At 41.6% G+C, this 25,102-nt stretch overlaps 2 protein-coding genes across 5 annotated transcripts in view; both read left to right on the top strand.

The window, feature by feature from the left end:
• Nucleotides 1-12,835, top strand: part of LOC311269979 (ras and Rab interactor 2-like) — a 35,791-nt gene extending 22,956 nt beyond the window's left edge. The window contains exons 8-13 of one of the 2 annotated variants that reach the window (XM_084374560.1): nt 2,608-4,026; nt 8,088-8,170; nt 8,448-8,673; nt 9,407-9,538; nt 11,153-11,316; nt 11,661-12,835. In XM_084374560.1, the coding sequence (XP_084230686.1) occupies nt 2,608-4,026; nt 8,088-8,170; nt 8,448-8,673; nt 9,407-9,538; nt 11,153-11,316; nt 11,661-11,987 (2,351 nt within the window). In that variant the 3' untranslated portion in view covers nt 11,988-12,835. Of the gene's footprint in view, nt 1-2,607; nt 4,027-8,087; nt 8,171-8,447; nt 8,674-9,406; nt 9,539-11,152; nt 11,356-11,660 lie in introns of both variants that reach the window. The other variant, XM_084374561.1, reaches the window with a different exon arrangement.
• Nucleotides 12,836-15,555: 2,720 nt separating this feature from the next.
• On the top strand, nt 15,556-23,471 carry LOC311266834 (elongation factor 1-alpha 1). Of its 3 annotated transcripts, none has more exons than XM_084369426.1 (8): nt 15,556-15,664; nt 18,618-18,782; nt 19,996-20,175; nt 20,282-20,578; nt 21,515-21,665; nt 22,014-22,270; nt 22,370-22,604; nt 22,793-23,471. In XM_084369426.1, the coding sequence occupies exons 2-8, from the start codon at nt 18,639-18,641 to the stop codon at nt 22,915-22,917; spliced, it is 1,389 nt and encodes a 462-aa protein (XP_084225552.1). In that variant the 5' UTR covers nt 15,556-15,664; nt 18,618-18,638; the 3' UTR covers nt 22,918-23,471. The 3 variants fall into 3 exon arrangements, with proteins under 3 accessions (XP_084225552.1, XP_084225554.1, XP_084225553.1); XM_084369428.1 differs by lacking the exon at nt 15,556-15,664 and adding an exon at nt 15,677-15,782; XM_084369427.1 differs by lacking the exon at nt 15,556-15,664 and adding an exon at nt 15,853-16,619.
• The last annotated feature ends 1,631 nt before the right edge of the window (nt 23,472-25,102 follow it).

The following is a 25,102-nucleotide window of genomic DNA, read 5'->3' as shown; positions in this document are numbered from 1 at the left end:
TGCGGTGGCCAGGTCTGGTACCCACATTAAAGGAGACACTAAAGCAAAGTGCTGGGTCAATTAATAAAATGTTTTTCATTAAGTGGGCAAGTTACATTCTTTTATTATTCTTTATTTTATTTTTGTGTGTACAAATCAACCATATGAGAGACAACTTGTCAGTCAGTAAGTTGATCTGTGAGTCAGTAGGTTTTATGAACTGGAGAGAGTCTGGCTAGGCGTTTCTGATTTCCAGTCTTTATGCTAAGCTAGGCTAATGACCTGCCAGCTGCAGCTCTATAGCAGAAACTTGAATGCAGAAAAATTATCTACGCCTGCTACAACATGGAAACAGTCAGTCAACTAAGTAAGCAGGTGGAGATAAAGCAGCCGGTGTTTGTGTGACCAGGTTTTGTTTGACTTTCCTTGTCGACTCAGGCTGACTACTCTGGTCTGTTTTCACATCAGATTCAGTCACTTCATTTCTGTCAAGTTGTTCCAGGCTCAGCTGCTGTGAAGCTGCAGTGAGTCAGCTTCCTACAGTAGAAGCCTACAACATAGCTCAGTGCTCAGTGTGGGGGAGAAGGGAGTGGCGAGTGGAAAGCTACAGTAAGCTGTGTGCTATCTGAACACACACATACCATCACACAACATTGAGATATATTTGAAAACACACAGAGCTGATTGCTAACGTCACATGTACAGTATACTGTGTCATAAACACTTACAAACATGAATTATGCTTTTGTATTTGTGGCCTGAGTTTTTTCTTTGCTAACTCGTACAGTCATTGAGGGAAACTCCCCTTCTGCACTGGCCTCTATTTAAAGATAAAAAGCAGAGCCATATCCTCTGTTGTGGAATCTGGGCACACACACGAGAAACATAAACACGTGCTATAGATACTTCAGAGACATTTGAATATTGCGGTGACTTTGTGAGCGATTTGCCCTCCCTGCAGGCATGGAGACGGTTGTTATGCTAGAGAGGCACACTTTCAGCATATTGTGTGCTGTAGTAGTTGCTGTAGTAAATTATAGATCATTCTGATGAGAGAATAGGATTCAACTTGTGCTTTTAGCCAGGCGAGAATTGTGACTTTAGAGTCGTTTGTTCAGTCTGTTGGTGTGTCGATGCACCACTTTGTTCTAGAACGGCATTTCAGGAGTTATTGGACGGAGTAGGGCAGATCTTTGAAGAACATAAGTGGGATCCATAATAACGCTTCATTATCAAACTGTCATCCAGCAGTTGGAGAATATGTCTTTCCTCCATTCTCTCCTCTGCTTTAGAAAGTCCTCCTCCCTTCTCCTAAAATAAACTATAACGGTTTTTCAGCTTTGGAGCTCTCTGCAGGGCTATGATGCACTGTGAATAACTTTTATCTTTACCACGATCTAGGGAGGGGAAATTCTTCCTAGAATTTAATTGTCTGCTGGGAGCAGAAGTGTCCAGCCTCTATTGGTTCATAATAGTCACAAACATGTCATTTTTGAGAAATTATTTGAATGATCTAGCTTTTATCTGAGAATTTATAGCATGTTCTTTTCCAATCAGTTATCACTGATTAGTATTAACATAAAGCACGGCACTCGTCTTTATAGCCACTTTGTGTCCCAGTTGGAGTAAACAGCCTGCTGCAGTCTTGCTGTGCAGACAGACTGCACAGTGTCAGGTGGTCATTGCTCACATGGAGCAGTGAGAATACCACAGGCAGATTTCAGTCTCCAGACACTGGGGTATCATCAGACATATGAAACTGCTCCATCAGCTGGACCCTGCTCCTTCACTGCCCCCAGGAATGCACAGGTTTATATTTTTAGCCTGCAGGAACAGTCATCACTGGGCTTACGCTGCAGTCACTGCATAGATATTTTAAAGTGGTATTCTTTGTTGCCTGTTCTTTACAGTTTGGTAAAAATCAACTGCATAATTATGCTTGGATACAGTAGAATCTTTGTTTTCAAGTGGTTATTAAAGCTGGTGTGTGTTAGCATGAGAACTCACTTGCCAAGTAGCTGAAAACAATGGGATGATTCAGTGGAAAAGACCACAAGAACTTCAAAATGGGAGCAAATGTCCTCTACATCCGCACTGTAAATATAAAGAAAAAAAGAAAAGAGGAAAGTCATATGAATAAGGTGTGAAGGCAGCAGTAGATTCATTTCACAGAAAATGCTGTACACGGAAATACTGCACAATGTAGAAGTGTGAGAGAGGAAAACAGAGCAGTAAGAGGGAGTGGAGGAACTGGAGCTGTGTGTCGTGTGGTGCGTTTAGTGCCCTCCCACTCTGTGATTAGCATGGGTGACTCCCTCTGTGTCTCTGGTTGTGTGTCGGCAACCAGTGATTCAGAGCAAAGAGTTGCAGGGCTGAGCTCACCGCACTTCTGCCACCAGCAAGAGGAAAGACATGTAAAGAGAAAACTTTGAGGGAACATCTGAACTGCTGGTGAGAAATATGGAGAATCTTGTCTTTGTTTGTTTTAATCTTTTCTTTAAATGTGAAGACTCCTGATCTCAGTTGGTGTCTGAGGATATTCCCTTTCAGGAAACTGTGAATTGACCAAGGAGAAGTGTGTGTTTGAGTTAGTTAATATTTGCCTCTGAGTGTGTCTTTGTGTTACAGGCTTCTGGGACTCTGCCCTCTGCAGTCAGCGTCGCTCCTCCCCCCGTCCCCGTCGCCCTCTGAGTCGTACCCTCAGCCCCCAGCGAACTAACAGGAACAGCGAGGCCGAGGGGTCGCAGCAGAGACACACCGGGGTTCACTGTGACAGTGCACCCCCAACCCTACGCTCCCACGCTCCTCCACCTTCCTTTCACCTAGAAAGAAGACATTCCAGCGGCCCTCTGTGCTTCCTTAACCCCCTGTTTCTCCAGACTCATCACCACCACCACCACTGTGAGGACGATCCACCTTTGCATGCTGTCAAGTCTGATATCAACCCAGAAAATGCTGGGATAGCGTCCGTGAAGCCATTAAGCAGCAGTCAAGGTAGCGAGAAGCACCTGGACAAGATAAAAGTGAACGGCAAATCACGCTCCCCTCCCCCTCGCCCCCCTCCCCCACGCTCGATGCCACGCCGGCGCCCTGCCCCGCCTCCGCCCGGACCTCCACCAGCTACCACCAGACCCAAGAGCATGCCGGAGGCCGTTGCTGTGTCTGCAAAGCCACAACAGTGCTCCATCAAGCGCCCAGCACCCGCTAGACCACCGATGGGTGCCAAGCAAAGCAGCCCGTCCAAAACTGCCAGCTCACCGATCCCTGTGTCTTCAAACCCACCACCTCCGAGGCCTAAGAAGCCTGATCTGGAAGCTCATCGCTGCCACATAGCCCTGGATGATGAGACCATCGCTAAGGCTCTGTCCCGTGCCAAGCTTTCACCCTGCCAGCCTCCCCCTGCTGTCCCTGCTGATGTGCTACTGGAGAATACCGCTGGGAGTCCGTCCAGTCCTAATGAGAGGGGACGCCAGCGACTCAGTGACATGAGCATGTCCACTTCCTCCTCTGACTCACTGGAATATTCTCAGTCTCCTGGATTCTCCCTGGGACTGGCCCCAAGTCCATCCCGACACCTTAATCATCAAGACCCAGCGGAGGACAGCAGTGACGATGATGAGTATGGGGAGGAAGACGAGGAGGAAGACTACGGCGTCGGCCTAGAGTCGGACCTAGAAATGCGCCTTCGTACATCCTTTAAATCGCGGCGGCAAAGGGTCGGTGTGAGCCTGAGCGGTGGCTCTTTTATCCTCCCCAGGGCCCTGAAGGGACGTTTCCGCAAGGTGAGCGGCATGCTCAGCTCCCTCATGACCCCAAAGAGACGGGTGGTGAAAAGGATCACCGAGGTCTCCAGGGACAAAAGCTCATACTTTGGCTCCCTGGTCCAGGACTACATCAGCTTTGTTCAGGAGAACCGAGGCTGTCACACATCAGGGATTGACTTTCTGCAGACACTCAGGCAGTTTATGACACAGATGAAGGCTTACCTGCGCCAGAGCTCTGAGCTGGACCCCCCAATAGAGTCACTTATACCCGAGGACCAGATAGGTAAGTTCACTAAAAAGATTCTTTAAAACCATGAAGTTGAAGATACTCATGAGAGTTGTTGTTTGCATGGTGGCATCGTGTGTCCTGGCTTTGTGACACATCCACTCGTTCCTGTGTGGGATGTTTTAGTCATATCCCATCTCTGACGACATTTAGTTTTTAGTTCAGGAAAGGATTTCAAAATGACTTCATTCATTCACAATGTTCAGTGAGCGCTCAGGCGTGCCATTGTCTTGGGAATCAGACATACTAGTTGAGGTTTTCCGTATTAGTCCTTCTCATTACTGGTGTTGAGTTACAGAAATGTCAGCGTGCTGCGGTCCAGTGAGGTATTCCTGGCCTCTGTGTGGTGGCATTAACTAACAGTGCAGTTGAAGCTCCTTTGAAAGGCATGTATTTGTATTTTTATCCGAGCTGTTTTGCATTCAAAGGAACAGTTCACCCAAAAACAAAAAAATCTGAGATTATCTTCTCACCCTCATGCCAATGGAAAATAAGGTGAAACTGAACAACTGAAGTAGATGGGGACTTGTTTGAGAACGTTTAAAATCACAGACGGAAAAAAAAAGGCTCCATACAGCTTGTCCGGTGTAATCCAGGTCTCCAGAAGCTCAAATTGGTCTAATATGATGTTATTCATACCTTTTTGCAGGTCGAAATCTTCACTGTTGCTGTTAAGCTAAAAGCCCGTCTCGTCCCCAAACACAGTAAATTCAGTTGTTGAGGAGAATGCTGCAATGCTGTTTCCTATGAAGCTCCAGAAATGTTTTGTATGCTACGAATCTACAGCTGACTTTCCACCGGCATGCGAGTGGACAGATAATGACTGAGCTTTCATTTTTGGGTGAACTATTCCTTTAACCTCAATTTGGTATCTACCAAAACAAGTCTGTAGCACAGAGCAGAGTCAGGAGCCAACAGCTTGCTTTGAATGATATCTAAGTCTATATATATATATATATATATCTATATATCTAAGTTGTGTCGTCTCTTTGAATTTATTGAGGCAAAACTCCTGTGCGGGTGCTTGTATTAGGACAACAATTAATATTTGAGAAGTTAAGCTTCTTTAGTTGCGTGAAAAAGGGGTTTGTGGAAATAAAATCAAAGTATTGTTATTGTATTAGTACTGACATTCGTACTCACTGAGGTCATGATTGTAAAAATAAAGTTTGCAGCCTCGAGCAGCTCTATCAAAGGGATGCTTCATTCCAGTCAGATTATTCTGGACTTTGCATGAATATGTATTTCGGTCTTTGCACCCGTCTCACTTCCCTCGTTTATTATAAACAACCGACAACAGCGAAGCCTTGTTGAGAGACAGAGAAGTGAGCCACTCTGGTTGTACTCACAGACCACAGATACACATAAAACGTCGCAAATGTTCCCTTTGGAGAGAGGAAATGTGAAGAGATGTTTTTTTTATGCAGCGACCACAGAAGCATCAGGTTTGATAGTTTTATCTGAGACACTGTCATTAGAGTAGAAGTAGTAGTTATGTAGAGTTTTAGAAGTTTAGAAGGTGTGTCAAAATTACAGCTGTTTATTTTTACCCTAGAAAATCAAAATAGAAGTCAGGACTACGGGCAGGAGCCACAGTCTTACTGACATCATGCTGTAATCCCGCGTAATATTTTTGAAGGAAAGGAGAAGTGGAGTGAAGCTGATGTCTGTGATCTGTGTTTACAGAAAGATTCAGAGTGTGACTATGTGATGACTCAAAGCTGACGTCTCCGGAAAGAAATGTTGTAGTCTGACATTTTGGGTTTGTAGCAAAAGAGGAGCTAGAAGTTCAAACTTTTAGAGTATTTGCAGTGACAAATACTACAATCCTTATTGAGAGGTCAAGATACTGAATGATCAACTGTGTGGTGTCAACACACATCCTGACTTATGACCATGATGATTAGAATAGGAGCAAACAGACGGAGGATGTGGATGATGAACCAGAACACTGCACAGATTTAACATTTCACTTCATGTACATTACTTTGAAAGTTTTTCATTGTATGTTGCCAGTGTGTACGTGGTTTGTGTGTGTGTTTGTATATAGTTTATCATAGACTCTCCTACAGTTTATTGCATTCGAGGGAAGTCTTTGAACAGGTTGTATTCGAGATAAAGCCCAGTAACAAACATTGCTCAATATACAAAGGAAATGAGGCAGTCCGGAGGGAATCAGGAAGTCCACCGTCCGAAAATGTGCGTGCGAGTGTGTGTTTGTGTCTTTACATGTACATACAACAGTGTCCAGTTTTGTTTCAAGAGTAGCCTTTGTAGCCCTCCTTGTGTACACACGAGGATCTGACGGACTCCTCCAGCCTCTGTAAACACTCCCCGTGTTCATGACTTCAGATTTATTAGTTTTAGCAGTGTGCAATAAAGGGCTGCCAAACCGTTACCTCAAGCGACCCACAACACTTGGACACTCGGCTCTTGGATACAGTGTGGAGGCTTGTACTGTAGTGTAAGTGGGACACATTCACAATGTGCCGTTCCTCTGACTCACCATGAAGGCAAAAATCTCTCCACAGGATTCTTGTATCTGCACGCTCGCATGTTTACGCAAGTGGCAAAACATGCATTTGGTTCTGTGTTGCTCATTTCATAAGCATGGTATGAGCACTGGGTGAAAGGCTGTGCATGAATGGTGCTGTCAGTGCTGCCAGTGGACAATAAGACACAATTGTGTAAATGCGGCATTCTGCACATAGTTGTGGTAGGCAGGGAATTATTGGTAGCATATGTATGTAGGTGAGGTACAGATGAAGCCATTGTAGAGGTCCTGCACGTTAGCTGAATGAATGGTATAATTATGAATAGAGCTGACTTTCATGGTTGATCAGCTCCCAAGTTGTATCTGTCAATGTCAGACTTCAACAAATCTGTCACTCTTTAACTCTTTAGAGTAGCAAATATGTAATCTATCTGCTGACACCTGACTGAGTTCTTGGAGTGTCACACTTTGAGGTCAGTCAAAGTCAGGTCAGCACCACAGTTGCAGTTGATAAATCCTGTACTTCCTGTACTTGGCGTTTAGGGGATTTTTGTATTCTTCAGTCAGACAGATAAGGTTATGTATTTTTAGACGATTGTCTTTAAATGTATTGATTACGGCAGAATCACTGTGTAGTGATGCTGTCCTTATCATGGGCAACGCATTGTGAATTGTATCGTGTCGTGAGTTACTCTGTGATTCTCAGCCCTACTGTTGATTAGAGCCTGACTGATATATGGACCTGTCACAGATATGTCTGTATCTACGTTTATATTGTCTGACATGCACCAATATAAAAGCTTTTTTTTTCTTTTTACATAACATAATGCAGAAAAAGTTGATTGGAGTAATTTGTAATTGTTACATTTCCAGTGAGGTTTACTCTTGATACTGACGCCATTTTGGACGATAAAGTTTATTGTTGAGATTTGAAATGTCCGGCCTCCATTACATACATATCTTAGTGAAACTGTCTTTATAGAATATCAGCCTAAATATTGGTAACAGAATTTTGAACTTTTATTTTGGTATCAACATCAGCCCAAAAAAGTCTAACTTGCTTATAATTACTTAATTACATTATGAATAAAATGTAACCATTTACAGTATGTTTTCATAGAATGACATCTTAAAGAGGCCTGAGACTGAGAGACACACATGAAGTTAGAAAATATGAATCGATCCACTAACACATTATTGTTTGTTATTGTGACTTAAGTTGGACAGTTAGGAATGACTGAATGAATGACAACCCTGTCTTTTAACAGTAACTGTTATAAAAGATTTCTTCTTCATCTAACAGATAAGACTTTGGTTCTCTGAAGTTAATCACACTTGTGTTTCTGACAGTGCTGTGGTTTGATTGAGGCTGTCAGCAGACTTTGTAAGACATAGTAATTGTAATTTATGACGCTGTACAATGATGCTCATTAAGCTATAAAATTTGACTCATTTGTTTTGCTTGAGAAATTAATGATTTATTCATCTACTGTTGTACTTTATGGGTAAATCTTGTCATTAACCCATGGCCTGGGTGTGTCTGTGTTACTGTCTTCTGCTACAGACCAGGTGCTGGAGAAGGCCATGCACAAGTGTGTCCTGAAGCCTCTGAAGAGTGTGATCGATGCGGCTCTACACGACTTCCAGGTAAGAGATAGGCAGGATCTTGTTGTTTATCTTTTTTGGGTACATAAGAATCGCTTTATTCAAGACAAATGAGACATTGTGCAATGTGAAAGAGAATTGACTTACACAATTTCCCAATCTTCCTTACTTATCAACAATATCTAAATAAAAAAGAATAAGATCAGATTAGACGTAGACATTAAAGATCAAGACACAATATTAATGATCTCTTAATGATCCTACCTGGTCTAGTAGGTAAGTGAACCTGACCATTAACTCCGTCTGTTGCTGTCTGCAGGTGAGCAGCGGAGCTTGGCAGCAGCTGAGGGAGAACTTGGCCCTTGCTAAGACCAAGAAGCCCCAGGAGCTCGGGGTGGACGGAGCTGTGCCCCCTGACCCCTTGGCCATTGAGAAGATCTGCCACAAGTTCCTAAACATGAGGAAGATGTACTCCCCTGAGAAAAAGGTGTCAGTGCTGCTGCGTGTGTGTAAACTCATCTATACCATCATGCAGGATAACTCAGGTAATGTTTGAATAAGTGTTGGATAAAAAAATTTGCCTTGCATATATTAACAGAAAAGCCCATTCACACTGCCCCGCCATCTGTGTCAGGCAGCTCCCGCAGGTCACTGCTGGCGTTTATGTGATGTGATTTTCAAGCAAAAAAATTTAAATCATCACATCTTAGTAACTACAACAACACAATAGTGAAAGGTAACAGTCTCTGGCAACTCATATAGAAAAAAAAATCACCAAATTTAATGAGGAAAAGTCACTGTGACGGTCAGCCCTCCCGACAGAGTCTTCAGTGAACTTCTCCCCAGAAAACAGCCTCCCTCTCCGGGAGTGAGGGACTGATGACGTGATGTGATGTCATTTAGAGCTTAAAACTCAACTTTGTCACTTTCCATGATGCACAGTGGGTCAGGATCTCAATTACAGCACTTATATAAAGTCGGCAGATACATGAAAACACTAAAAACACACAGATCTCAACATTATGATGTCTACTGTCACACCTCTTTTGGTGTTGCAAGCTGTATAAAATGACACGATGGAGCGGCTTTATGTCGGTGCTGCTTGGTTCAGTGTGAACAAGCAAAGGTGGTGAGAAGGGGAACCTTCGTTGCGGCGATATTGCGGAGTCTCTGTGTGAAAAGGGCTTCAGTTTCAGTTCACAGTCATGTCTGCTCCCTCTGTCTAATCTGTGTGACCAGAACACCTACATCCTCTCTGCTCCGTCTGCTTCCTTCCAGGCAGGATGTATGGTGCCGACGACTTCCTGCCTATGCTGACTTATGTTGTGGCTCAGTGTGACATGCCTCAGCTGGACACAGAGATCCAGTACATGATGGAGCTGCTAGACCCATCTCTACTGCAAGGAGAGGGTAGGTCCTGTCGGTTCGCTCCATTTCAGATGATCCATGATTCATGACTCTATACAGTGAGTAGAATTTCACAGCCTAAAGCTAAAAAATACAACTGTTAAAACCTCTAAAGCAGTAAGACATGTAGATAGATAGATTCTTTGTCACCCCCCTGAGGAATTTCAACCTGGACTCTTTGCCTGTGTAGCTCATGTTAAAGTAGAGAGGATAAACACTTCAGAGGAGAGGACATTCACCTTCACTTCCATCCATCGGGTCAGGCAGAGCACAGTGTGGTGTGAGGTTAATGAAGATTCCAGTGTCTTATGTAACCTGGTCAATGGAAGGTCTGTCCAGGAAAAAGGGACTTAACTCGGTGTCAACAGAAGGCACGCCTCCGAATTAATGGCCGGAAGTGGTCGATATCAGCAGAGATCAAGGGTGGGGTCAGTTACAGTATAGGAAGTCTTTGCGATCTGAGCATTTTTTCAGTTGTTGTCGTGATCAAGATCAATATTTGTATCCAAAAATGGGTCGAATTATAATGAGTAACGTCAAAGGCTCTGCTTGTCGTAACTCCACAGATTATTGTCTCCAAACTCTACAGTTCCCCTCACACTACTTGCCCAGCACCAAACAACAGAGAGACAACATTAGCAACTAGCTGGTGAACATAGTTAGCATTTAGCCACTAAAGAGGTTTTAACAGTTTTATATTTCCCTCAGGAGTTGGTGGAAACCCAACAGAGTTGACAGGAGAGTGAATGTTGGACTTTTATTCATAAATCTGACATGAAGACGACATCAAATGGATGTTGCTCCATGTCTGCATGATGTGTAAATAAGCCCTTTTTTGCTAACGTGTTTGCTGTAGCAGCTTTATACGGTGATAATATATCAATGTTGTGCTGTCTGATGAAGTTTTGAAAGTTCAAGCCAGAAAGTTTAGTTTTGTATATTTTCATGCTTTTATGCTTCAGGTCGAACGAACATGTGAAGAGAAGCTTGCATTCCCTTTCATTTCTTTTGAGATCTGACTTACACACAAACTACTCTGTGACTACAGAGGTACATCATTATTCAGCTTAAAGCTCATTAATGTCCAATGTAACCCTAACCCCCTTTTTTGTTCCTAATCACTGCAGTCTAGCATCGATTAAAGACTTGACTGTTACTACTGCAGAATCACGTTCAGCAATGATCATCATCCACTGTAAACCCTAAGAAGACCTTTCTTTAATCTGCTGATGGAATAAATGCTTGAGAGTTTTCTTGTGGGAGATGAAGTCATTTTCACCAAGAAGGTTCAGTGAGAGCACTTAAGAACTGTAGACATAGGAAGGAAAGTCCTTGCGACACTGAAGGAAATTCCAGTGGGTGTTTGATATGAATGGGCTGTACAAGGTTCAGAGGAAAAACGGGGTGGAACCCTCCCAGAATGAAATATTTTCCTACCAGCGTCAACCTGTCTGGCACTAAGCTCATTGTAGAACCGCTCATTCAACAAGACGTATGTGCGGTTCTACAACAAGTGTTTCCTCGGAAAAATACCAATTCTTGTTCTGACTTAACTCTGTGAAAAATGAGGTGTTTAACCCTTCTCAATAACTTCATTTTTCTCCATCCGTCCCCCAGGAGGCTACTACCTGACTAGTGCATATGGAGCCATGGCCCTCATCAAGAACTTCCAGGAGGAGCAGGCAGCCCGGGTTCTGAGCTCCGAGGCCAGGGACACGCTGCACCAGTGGCACCGCCGGCGCACCACTCAGCGTTCAGTGCCGTCTGTGGACGACTTTCAGGTATCAGCCTGACCTGAGCCCACCTTGAACGTCCAGGCAGTGAGTCTAAGTTGTACCAATTCCAAAATACATCTAAACTTCAGCATTGGAAAGGTGCATGAACGGTGCTTTGACCCTCGTCAGTGAAAAACAAAAAACTGTTAACATCCCAGCATATGGATCTGGATCTTTGGTTTTATATTTTTGGTAGAGAGCGCCCACTAGTGGAGCATTTAACAACTGCATGTGGTTTCTCACTATGGCAAAAGCTGTTTATGTTTTTTCTGCCTCCCAGTGTGACTCACCAGTAATACAGAGTTTGTCCTGCCAAACGCTAACACATGACTTTTTGTTTCTCTCTGTAGAATTATCTCCGTGTAGCCCTGCAGGAAGCAGACTCAGGCTGCACGGCCAAAACCCTATTCGTCCACCCTTACACAACCACAGAGGAGGTCTGCTCACTCTGCGCTTACAGGTTCAAGATCCCCAACCCTGAGAACTACGCACTGTTTCTGGTGACTGAGGACACCAGTCAGCAGCTGGCCCCGGACACTCACCCTCAACTAATTAAGGCCGAGCTCCACAGCCGGCCCTGTACACAGATCTTCCACTTTCTCTACAAGAAGGTGCCTAACCTTAACCTCTGCATCCCTGCTGTCGCTCACAATGGAAACTGTCTTCAAGTTGAATAGTGGAGGAGGATGTAACCGCTTCCTGCACTTGATCCTAAACTACAGTAATCTTTGTGGTATTCTTGTAGATGTTTGTTCTGCAGATAGGTTTGAGGATGTCTCAGTGGGGATAGAAGCAAAGCTGTATATTGACTTGCTGATGCAGATATAAGATGTCTTTGATCACATATGATGCTATGCAGTTAATGAGATGAGGAGCCACCATGGGGTAGGATGGGCTCTAGAAAGTGGCAGTGTTCTGGTTCAGATTTGGGTCAAAAAGGAAAAATAAAATATGACTTGTTGATGCTAGATTAGTTTAGCTTATCTATAGTTCAACCATTTAGAGTCCTTTTGGCCCCGCTGAGCTGAGCAGAGATAGTCATCATGTAGAGGCTGGTTTGCAGGTGTTTTAGTATGTGAAGTATTATACAGAGGTGAAAAGTTCAGAGGTCATTCAGTTTAATATTGCTTTCTAACTAACATTTGCCTTAACTGCTGTTATTCTAAGTGCCTTAATATGAATTGAACATGCTGTATGCTACTGAAAGCTTTCAGCTGGCATCCAGTGATTAGTCAGCTTTCATCAAAATAACACAGATAAAAAACTTCATGCTAAAACAACGATTTAATAAGTAAAATGAACTATTGTAAGAGTTATGATTGTTTTTATTGCTCTTATGTTTATTTTCTGCAATTGCTGGTCAATTGTAGCTTGTATGTCTGTAGAAATATTTTTATATGCAAATGTTTTCTTATTCATAGCTAAAGTGACAAAGATTTGTACTCTGATTTAATATTTCTGTACTGGACTCAATAGTGGACTTTGGATTTATGCCAGTTAATTCTTAAAAGTCAATTTGAAACGACACTGTTTCTACTGTTTTGTTTATGGAAAGCTCAATGCTGACGATGGAAAAGAAAAGATTCTCTCCAACAGACGCTACGTGCTGACTCCAACATGTTATCATTTCTTCAAGTGTTGCTACTTTATTCTGCAGAGGAAGTGTCAGGTCTTGGGTGTGGGATGAGATTTATTTGTGGCACAGTATTATGCTGACTGCACAGGAACAACGGAGGATTTCTAGGATGTCATCACCATCCTCTAAAATGCACCATTAACACATGTCTATGCACAGACTGTGTACATAAACAGTAGAAATTAAACATTTTCTGGGGGTCGGCTTTTCAGGTCCAAATCAAACCTCCATCCATGGGACACACACTGAACTAGGTGAGCTATTACTGTAACTAGCTATAATTAAACTGATTTTAAATGATTTTCAGAACCTACTTCAGGGTTCTAAGCACACGTTGGTAAGGTATTGGAGTATTTGTGGAGTATAATTAGTTTAATTTATTAACATTTCTGAAATTATTTTTGTGTCCTTGGTAAGTGTAAAATATAAAAAACCCACAATTACTACAATTACCTGTAAAGCTGGACATTTAACAACAAAGTGCTTCACATCATCATCAACAATATGTACTGAACACCGATCAGTAAACATGTATGTAACACTGTGATGCTCCCCTCTCACTGAAGTTAGTGCAGACACAAGTGATGGGGGCAGAGTGGCTGAGACGGAGACACCATTCACCCTGTTACAAGACACTGAGCCATTAAAATGATTTTGAAGCTGAAATTTTAAGGTAAATAAGCTGCACAATGTTGCTTTAAGAAGTAGAGCCTTTCTTGTACTTACGGGGGTGGAGATGTGTGATGACCACGACCGATTCTCTGTGATAAAACTTAAAACTCACCAAAATCAACTCCTCACAATAAGGTATTTTGTAGCTCAATAGGTTCCAACCAGCTTACTAAATTCCTGGAACTGTAACTAGTTTATAATCATCAAAACTCTGCAGTCCCTGTGGTAGTCATAATAGTTTAGTAACAGTAATATATTTGACAGCGTAATGAGTGTTGAGCCGTTACTGACCCCAGTTCACTGTTACTCCTGATCGTACTTGGGTTTATTCAAAGAGTTTAAGCTGAAGGCCACAAGTATGGCTTCTTTACTGAATACATGAAGTCTGGTAATGTCTGCCAGAGTAAAGTTTATAGTGCGAGACAAACAATGTTCGAGCTGCTGAGCTTTGAAATGGTCACTTGTGGTCAGGAGTGGAACAAAGAAGGATTGTGTGAGGTGTCCATCAGCCTTGTTCTGGTCAGTGAGCACTTCAGATAATGATGTTGGAGGTGAAGGGACAAACAGGTCAATGGGTAAGAGCAGGTGATCAATTATCAAGCACTACTGGATAAACATTGTCTTAACTATCTAAATAATATGGTAAATAATCATGTAGGTTAAATTAATTAATTAGGAATAAAATAGTATAATATGCATAACGTAATACACATGTATGGGGCGACACAAATCACCAGCAGGTTTTCTGACATTTGCAGTATATTTTGGAGGAATGCTTTGACGAGCCACTAACAGAACTGGAGGTCTTCCAGAGAAATAAGTCCTGTCAGCTTGTCCAGTGCATCTTATCAGATGCTGGTAACCCCTACGCTCACACTTAGATCTTCCCGGGATACTCTCCATGCATGAAGAGAATGAGAGTGGTGATACATTTAGAGGTCTGACTTTGGTAGCAGTTGGAGATTCACCTGAACAACAACATAGGCCTAATGGTGAATCTTGGATAGTGTTAAAAACAAATGGACAAAGAGAAGTAATGTTCAAGAAGTCAGTGCGAGTATAGGCACACCCAACAGATCACCAAACTTCCTGCCTTGTTAGCTACATCTGTCTAACTAACTAACTCTATTGACAATCTTCGCACCATTACATGATTAAATACTGATTATAAATGATTTATACATGTGATCGCTGACAGGCTAAGAGATCGTTTGACACATATTATAAGTGACACCCATTCCAGTTTTCTTATATATATATATATATATATGTTTTTCCTCTCCAGTCTAAAATGACTAGTTCAATTCTGACTGCAAATGAAATTTTACTCACTTTCAGACTTAATCTGAGAAGAATTCATGTCCCCTGTCTTATATTTCAGTGTCACAGCAGACTCAGCATCTGAAACATATCGGCCATTACCTCCCTATTTTGCAAAAGACTGAGGAGATAGACAGAAGCAGACACATGGTCACTACTCAGACTGGCTCACTTCTCTTACACCACACACCTTGCATTCTATTGTGCATTGTAGCATCAATAAAAGTGCTTTTCAGTCTGTTTTGCTTAATTCACTTCCCTTTATCTACTCCGTTGAAAGAAAATTTTCAAAACGTGTGGATGTATCCAAAACATATGTTATAGCAAAGGGTCACCTTTTAATATTTTGTGATTTACTTTGTATTACTACTTTGTAAGATGTATTCAATGTGTTCAGGGCTTTACTTAAACTAAACTTCATGTGCTTTAACAGACAGCATTTGAAGGCAAGGTAATTGAAAAAAAGACCTTGTAATCTATCTACTCATAAAATATGGCCTACCAACAGTGTTGTTGTTGTTGTTGTTGTTGTGTACTTTAAACTTCTAAAATGTGGTGCAGCGCTCCATCTAGTGGCCGACCCTCGTAATGTCAGTGAATGACGCGTTTGACGCCGGCTGACAGCAGAGCTGTGGTTGTTGTGTCTGTGCAAGTAGAGCACAGCAGGCAGCATCTCCTGTGTCACCGCAGTGAACCAGTGAACGCACCTCAGAGCAGGAAGCAAAGGTAGGATAAAGGACGTTTTACAGTGGAACACAACAACTAACAGGCATCTTGTCAACATCCTGCAGAAGTGATGTTGCAGAGTGCTGGTAATTCCAGGAGCGTTTGTAATAGCTGTTATGTAAGTGCATTACACTAAGTCTCGAAATGAATAAGTTGGATGCTGTGTGGCTTTGGTGTCATGGTGATCTGACTGAGGGCAGCAGTGCCAGAAAGTGCAGAGGGGTGTGGGGATGGCAGCATGGCTGGCTGTTTGCCTGCTAGGCCTGTATGGCGCAGTTTCAGCGGACAAATGTTCCAGCTGACAGTCATGCTGGAATCTTAAATGTCGATTAAATGTAGCTACAATAAACAGTGCTGTGTGTTCATCTGCACGCTGGATGCCGACACATGCAGGCATTTTAAAAACGTCCTGGGCTCCGCAGTGTGGTGCTCACTGCATGTCTATTGCTGCAATGTCTTTTACTGACATTTGTATTACACGCAAACTTATTTTATGAGGAGATTTACATGAGCTTAAGGTGGTTTACCATGATGTGTGCTGGAGCAGTCATTTTTTTATTTTGAACTTTATGCTGTGATGTCAGAGCTGCACATGATGAGTTGTAAACATGAGGTAAGCAGGTGTCAGGGCTGCTGTGTGATGTTACTGTGAAGGATGGTTCTCTCTGCAAATACACACATACAGAAATCTTGTCGAGTTTTGGTATCTCCTGATATGCACACAGCAGTGAAATGTGTTTAAAAAAGGCTGTTTTCCTCCCGGACTAAAATATATTCAAATGACAGGCAGTGCGATGTAGTTGACGCAGTCATGTAAAGTTACAAACCAGCACAGTTTTCAGCCGTGTGCGCATGTGCGGACCACTGACACTGTCCGTGTCACTTCGGGAGACGGTTCACCTGGCGGCTGACACACTTCATTAAAAGCACGAAGGAAACCTTAAGGAGAAGACAGGTTAGCTTATATTAAACATATTTTGTGATATTCTTGGGTTTTGTGGTGTAGCCTACTTGAATATATCTTTTTCATGTATTTGGTTCAGTGAACACCTTCTCATCCGGGGTTTTCTTAAACGGTGTGCCAATTTAACTTCGGTGTAATGGCGATGTCGGCGTTGACTTCCCTGATGATAAAATTAAACAAAATTAAGTGCGACGTTAGCTACGAAAATGTAACCGTCAACATAATGTTTGTTACTATTAAATTAACTCTGGTACTTCGCACGCTGTCTGAGTTTTCCTGCTACTTGCAGTGACGAGCTAACATGAAGTGTTGGCGCGAAACTAGGCTAGGCTAATGTTAGCTGGTGATGGTGCGGTTCTGCCTATTAGCTAAAGTTTATTCAGATTCATAACTGTCAGAAGTCATCAAGTTGCTTGGTATAATTAGCAGTAGCTGCTGAATAGTGTGTAAACTGAAGTTAGTACAGTCCTGGAAGAAGTAGCTTAAAACCACAGGATAAGGCTAATACATTTTCATTTGGAAAATCTGGTGCAAACTTCAAAAGCATACTTGAGAAACACACTGGAGTTACAAGAGGTGTTAAAATAATTTAATCAATCTATCAGAGGCATAAAATTAACACATTTTGAGGTCAGTTATTGTAGACAAGTCATAACTTCAAGAATAAATGGGCACACTTGTAATTTCACTAAACACATTTTTGACACACCTACAAATCTACACACGTTTTTTTTTTTTTTTTTACAGCAAGCTGATGCATCATATCATCATATTTACACTATAGTTGTTTTAGCTGTTAGTATTATAATTCATGTTTCAATTATAGCTGTTATTATTGTTGTTGCTTCTGTGCATCTCCATATCCCCCTCAACCCCTCTCTGCCTACTGTACCTCTTTCTGCTCCCATTCTCTTTCTCTCTTACTTGTACAAATGCAACAAAACAAACAGTACAAAAGAAAAGAAGAGAAAAACAAACAGAGGGTCATCCACTAAATCAGTAAGAATCCATGAAGGGTGAGGGTCCTACTCAGTCTACACGAACAACTCCAGTAAAGAAAGAAGGTTGAGGGCCTTTCTGTCTTTCATACGGGGATTTTGCAAGTAGATTTAGTTAGTACTTCCATTTGATAATTTGAGGCTTAGCCCCATTTGGAACTATCTTATATGTCAGTAGGTTGAATTACAGTAGTATCATTGAGCTTGTAACTTGTTTGCAAAAAATGAAAAAGGTAATATTATTGAAAAAATGTTTATTTTATCATTAAACAAGTACGCAGAAACAGCGATGATAGCTCACTATGATTGGAATGAGAACTGACTAAAATGGTTGCCAGTAAATTACTAAATGATTCAGGACCATTTTAATATATTTTAAATGAATGAGGTAAAAGTTAATACTCTGTAATTAACGTAGTGTAAATCTTCAGCCTCTTGATTTACTGTCAGCTTGCACATGCCCAACTACTGTAGAAGGACCGGACCTGAGATTGATTGAATTCAATATGAAGTTCTGTAATACAATACAACTCAATATTAAGGGAATGTGAAGGTAGTGATTCAACATTTATTTAATTTGATAGAAACTCAACAACTTGATGGTGTAGGTTGTCACATCTCTCCCTATAGTTTAGCCACCGCAGATACTGTACATACCAAGCATAGGTCCAACATGCTCAGTAGTGTGTCATGTGTTTGACAACAATGAGTACCTTTGCCTGACATTTTAAGGTTTAGTGTGTTTGTATTCAGTATGTACAATTGAAGCTTCAAGTTACTTGTTGTGTTCATTGACTGTGTTTGTCTTCTCTCAGCACTCTGGCAACAGTAGCTTTATCATCCAATGCTGGTTAGATAGTTACTGTTAATGTTTTATAAACAAAAACTGCAGGTCCATTACTGGTGTAGGTGTGTGTGAAGGAGTGATAATTCTCCACAGGTCTGTCTTATAGTCAAGTTTCCTGCTTGTTGTTGTTGGCTGGTATCTCAGTGTCTTTCAGGGTAAACTGCCATGGGGAAGGAGAAACTCCACATAAACATTGTGGTAATAGGACATGTCGACTCAGGCAAGTCCACCACCACCGGCCACCTCATCTATAAGTGTGGGGGCATCGACAAGAGAACAATCGAGAAGTTTGAGAAGGAGGCCGCTGAGGTATGACTCGGATTTTTTCTCACTTGAATTTGAAATCTGATCTTTTTATTGCCTTTCTACTGTGTGACTGCACTTCCTTCCAATGGTTTTCTTGTAAGAAAAAAAAAAGTACCCTCAAGTATCCTCTGCTGTTTAAGTGAATGTCTTGTGTAACACGTACATATATGTCTATGTCTAAAGTAGAGCTGTCAACATGTATGCAGTAGTTAATTATTGCATATCCTACTGTACCTATCACTCCTATTGTTTCTGATGTACAGGTGCATTAGAATGTCATGGGAGAGTTTATTAAGGCCTGTGTCAGTAATTCAATTCAAAAAGTGAAACTAATACATTATATATATGTCCATTACACACCGAATGAAACATCCCATGTCTTTATTTATTCAGTTTATTTTAATAGTAATAATTATGGCTAACATTCAATGAAGACCTAAAATTCCGTATCCCCAAAAATGTAAATATTACAAAGGAACTTTTTTTTTTCCTTTCTTTCTTTTTTATTCAGTCATTATTCAATGGTATACTAAAACCTATATGAAAAAAATTGCTTCTCACTGTTCTCAGGTCAAATATTTATATGTGATTAAAAATGCGATTAATTTCGATTAATTAATTACAAAGCCTCCAATTAATTAAATTAATTTTTTTAATCGAGTCCCGGCCCTAATTTTTACACTATTTTCTATTTTACTGAACAGACAATTCAACCACACACCTTCTGAATTCAAGTTTCTTTCTTTTACACCACTAAGATGAGCTTAATTGCTGCGTTAACAATCGTGTACACTCGAGATAACTTAATAAAACTCACCAAAACACTCCTTTGTTGTTCTACAATCACCTCTGGTTTGGTCAAAATAAATCCATAAGTAAGATATGAAAATATTCCAACTTTATATGCCATTTGCCATGCCATGCAAGTTGCTGATGCCTGATTCTCTTGCTCTGCATAATCAAAAACACTGAAAGGTTTAATTATTGGCTTAATTAGTAATCAGTAATATTAATAAGTACTCATAAATACATACAGTATATGTGTAGGTAAAGTAAGTTTTTACTTTAAAAATATCCATTATGTGTAATTTATACAATTTTTCAAAAACAGTTGAGAGACTTGAATGAACTGATTTTGACTGGTAGGACAAAAGCGCCTAAAGGTACTGTAATGTAAAGTAAAACTTTATCTTACTTTCCCTTCCACATCCCCTAGATGGGAAAGGGTTCCTTCAAATATGCCTGGGTTCTGGACAAGCTAAAGGCAGAGCGTGAGCGTGGCATCACCATCGACATCTCTCTTTGGAAGTTTGAGACCAGCAAGTACTACGTCACCATCATTGATGCTCCAGGACACAGGGACTTCATCAAGAACATGATCACTGGGACTTCTCAGGTATAGGGAGAATGGGCAGAAGAGTAGAAAATGAAACAAAACAAAACATGATAGAGAGAAAAGTATTGAGAAAGAAAGACTTTTTACACCTCTTCCACTCCTTTAGGCCGACTGTGCTGTGCTGATCGTGGCTGCAGGCGTGGGTGAGTTTGAAGCTGGCATCTCAAAGAACGGGCAGACTCGTGAACATGCTCTCCTTGCCTACACGTTGGGAGTGAAGCAGCTCATCGTTGGTATCAACAAAATGGATTCCACTGAGCCCAACTACAGCCAGAAGCGTTATGAGGAGATTGTGAAGGAAGTCAGCACTTACATTAAGAAGATTGGTTATAACCCTGACACTGTGGCCTTCGTGCCCATCTCTGGCTGGAACGGAGACAACATGCTGGAACCCAGCCCTAATGTAAGCCTTCTGTGACAGACATACAGCATAATGATATGTTGCAGTATTTACAGATACATAAGGAATAAGGATAGTAGGTCCTCACATAAGTCCCATGTGTTAAGAGTCATATCTAATGTGAGTGTTATCAATTTGGATATAAAATGGTACAATTTCATTGTTATTTCAGTCGTGGCTTTTGGGCCCTGTAATTAGTTTGAATGGTCAGTGGCTGAGGCCAGCAATAGCAGCAAGGTGAGAGAGCTGCTGTCACTCTAATGAAAGCACATATAGCTCTTTGGCTGCTGCATTCCAAGTTTATATTAGTTCAACTTTTTCAACTTGCAACTGCGGCTCGCTGTGTAACCATGTCAACCACAGAAACTGCAGCAATGGAAACATACCTGGAGCTGAATTTACAGGTATCTGAGTTCCCTGAATGACACACCTCTGCACCAGCAGGGAACCAGCATTATTTAGCTGTCAAATCAATTTTATTTATATATCCCAAAATAATATTGCCTCAGGGGGTTTTACAATCTGTGCAATGTGCGACACCCCAACAGTCCTTAGACACTCGATTTGAGGAAAGAAAAACTCCCCAATTAGCTCATACTGAGTGGATAGCAGCCTGTGGTGCACAGGTGGGACAGGTAGGAGGTACACTCTGCTGCCTCAAAATACAGAAGGCAGATATTGCAGTGACTGTCTGAAAGCATCTTAATAATCCAACAAAAAGTCCAACAAAAATCATTGTGAAAGAGGGCCAGCCCTCAGTGATTTTCAGATTAAATACAGGCAAACAAATGAAAAGTTTCCCGCATTGTAAACAATAAATACACATCAGTACACGTACCATGTTTGTATCCAAACAATGACAGTGTGTATATTTATTTCTAACCATTGAAGTCACCTCGCTGTAAGCAGACACAGCAAACCTCTCCTTCCTTTCCATAGATGACATGGTTCAAGGGCTGGAAGATCAACCGTAAAGATGGTAATGCCTCAGGCACCACACTGCTGGAGGCTCTGGATGCCATCCAGCCTCCCACGCGCCCCACTGACAAGCCCCTCCGCCTGCCTCTGCAGGATGTCTACAAGATTGGAGGTGAGGGTGGTGTTGGTGTGGGTGGATGTAAGGGTGAGAGAAGTGCAATTTGTAGGTGTGGAACAAACTTAAAAGAAGTGCTCCAATTATGTGTCACTTGTACTATATTTTGAAAGTATTTTGGGAATGAGAGCACCTTGTGACAAAAAGAGCTGAACTGAATGAGGTCTGGAAAGAATTCCCATTGGCTCCTTTTCTCCTAAAGTGAGTGTCTGTTCTTTCAGAGCACCGTATTGTCGAAATCATCATGCGTGTCATTGAAGCTCGAATTGTTAGTTTAAATCATGCAGTTGTTTTACAAGTAGTTGCCATTACACACTGTGACGTTCTAATCTTTCTGTCTGCCAGGCATTGGGACCGTACCAGTTGGCAGAGTAGAGACAGGAATCCTAAAACCTGGCATGGTGGTGACCTTTGCCCCTGTCAATGTGACCACTGAGGTCAAGTCTGTGGAGATGCACCACGAGGCCCTGACTGAGGCGCTGCCTGGCGACAATGTGGGATTTAACGTCAAGAATGTGTCCGTTAAGGACATTCGCCGTGGCAACGTGGCTGGAGACAGCAGGAGTGACCCACCACAGGAGGCAGCCGGCTTCACCTCTCAGGTCTGCATACAGGAGTTAGCTTTGAACAAGATACTGACCTAAAAATCATCATGTTAATAGGTTTCTGCCTCTGCTCATGAATTAACCGCTCTCGTCCAGGTGATTATCCTGAACCACCCAGGTCAGATCAGTGCTGGCTACGCCCCTGTGCTGGACTGCCACACTGCACACATCGCATGCAAGTTTGCAGAGCTCAAGGAAAAGATTGACCGTCGCTCTGGTAAGAAGCTAGAAGACAACCCGAAGTTCCTGAAGTCTGGAGATGCTGCCATCGTAGACATGATCCCTGGCAAGCCCATGTGTGTGGAGAGCTTCTCTGAGTACCCACCACTGGGTAAGTTTACTGTAAGGCAGAAGTATTCTATTTGTGGGTCAAGCTGCAACTAGCAGTGTAATTTGTTGATTCAGTCAGGGTGATTGTGAATTAAATCGAAGATTAACTGTCACCCTAACCTCAATGACAGGTTGAAGTAAAATTGTAATCGAAGATAACAAATGTTTTTTTCCATCATCCATTGTCAGGGAGGTTTGCGGTGCGTGACATGCGTCAGACCGTGGCAGTGGGAGTGATTAAAGGTGTGGAAAAGAAAGCCCCGACCAGCGGTAAGATTACCAAGTCCGCACAGAAGGCCCAGAAGGTCAAATGAACGTTGTGCTGGGCTGTTGCCCCAAGCGCTCACCATGGCCGAAGACACCTTCTGCACACCATAGTCAGCGTCTGGTCTATTATCACAATGCATCGCAAAAGCAGACGAAGGAAAAAAAATAAATACCACATTGTTGGTGATTAACATGATAACACACTGTTATATGTAGGTTTTGCTGTTTCTCAGTTTGTGGCAGAACAATACAACAACAGTACATTACTGCTCTCTGGTTGTGCGCTGTTGAAGTTAGAATTAGGCTGCTCATTAATCTAGCCAACAAACTGAGCTGCTTAGCACCAGTAATAAGGCAATGATGTTGTTTTGCCTGGTCTTTGTTGATGTAATGCTCTGTGTTATAGCTTTAAAAGTGATATGCTAACTGTCCAGAGGCAAATTGGCCTTGCATGTTCCCCGTTTGCACCTTAGAGAAGTTGACAAAGTCTTTGTCTGATACCTGAAATCTTCACAACTCCAAACAGTAGCTCTGTTTAATGTTCATGCACCTGAATCACTGTTATTTGTGTGTTCATTAAAGTAAAGATGTTTAAACTGTATGTCTTTCTTCCTGGTATCATTGCCGAGTCTAAACCCAAACCAAGAACATTACTGTTTAAGTGGATATGATGAGAAAGCAAAACAAACACCTTTCATTGAATTTCCTTTATTGATGAATCAGAACAAAAGTTCACTTGCATTTTCATTACATTACAGGCTTCATAAATCTAACTGAGAATATTACTAGTGTGTAAATATGTGCACATAATTTAAATAAATTAAAATAAATGAGACAGAATGTTAACATGTCAAAGGCCTTTTTATGCCCAGTAGCAAAATGATCTCTGAAAAAAAGGTAAAATGCCTCAAGTCAAAACATTTACAAGGAAAGAAAATGAAGACAGTTCTGTTTGCAGGAACCTAATGCACTTTTCAGGAAAATGTTGATATGGAGATGATTATGTACCACAGAAACCAAGGCACCAATATACTGTATGCACTGTACATTTTGTAGACTTCATATCTGAGCTGAGGTCTGTTTACTCCTGATGCAATCATTTTGAACCATAAATAGTGATTAGTCTTCATGACATGGCATTCATTCTCAGTTATAGTTTTGGATATGATAACCTCTTCATGCAAAAATATATTTAAATATATGAAGGAACATAAAATCCACTTCTTGAAAGCAAACTGACCCCAAGCCTCCCTTGCTGTCTTTGATATGGGTCTTAAGAATTCATTGAGGTACTGAACTGCTAAGAGTGATTATTCACCACTGAGGCTTTGGGTGCTTTATGGATAGAATTTACCTGCAGCTTGTGGCGCTACAATGATTTTTCAACAGCTTAGAGAGAGCCACTTAACCTTACCTGATGCACCAGATTCTGTACCACGCAACAAGAGTACATTCTGCAGTGAGTCCACTTCAAGGAAGCAAAAAATAACCCCACATTATACTGTATGAAAAAATCAGACATCAACCATGATTTAAATAAGATATTTTCCTTTCATGTAGAAACAGAGTGGCAAAAAGCCAGATGCAATTCAAAGTTAGATATCTTTGCTTTGCTAAGACACACATATTCTGACAAAATATCTGTTTTTTAAATGAAGAAATGACATTCAAGATGTGTTTCAATCTATGGCTGTCATCAGTTGGAGAACCAACTGACTGGTGCATAATTGATCTGATGATCAGCAACAACTGCTCCTTGTTCCTGTCCTCTGGACTGTACCAAAGATCCTCCACAGTGTAGAGGACACGTGGCGTAACAGCTGGCTGTGTGTATAAATGGGCATTCTTAGCTGTACTTGTGCATATTCAGGTGTATACATGCGTGTACTGTATGTGCTTTGAAAATGGTGCAGTCAGCCTCATACTACAGCTGACTGTTGGCAGAAATTGGATTGAAAAGGGTTCAAATATTAGTAACAGCAACGCTGACATTTCTCTTTTCCTGCTGTACCTCTCAGTAATAGGTTATAGTAATGGTTGTCAAGAGTTCCGAAGAGGCAGAAAAACAATTCAGAGTGTAACTAAAAGGGAAAAAATTAAAGGACCAGTCCTGCAGTTTTGCATGTTTTTGCCTGTTTCCTAAAAATACAGACACATTTTGTCAAATGTTGTTGTTGGCAGTATCATATGCAAATTAGTTAGTCGACTTTTCAAACTTGCTCGTTTCAAGTA

Source organism: Pagrus pagrus (assembly GCF_965226575.1).
Source record: "Pagrus pagrus genome assembly, chromosome: 2".
Lineage (NCBI taxonomy): Eukaryota > Metazoa > Chordata > Actinopteri > Spariformes > Sparidae > Pagrus > Pagrus pagrus.
Note: the sequence above shows the minus strand (reverse complement) of the source record. Positions and strands in the feature narration are given on the sequence as shown.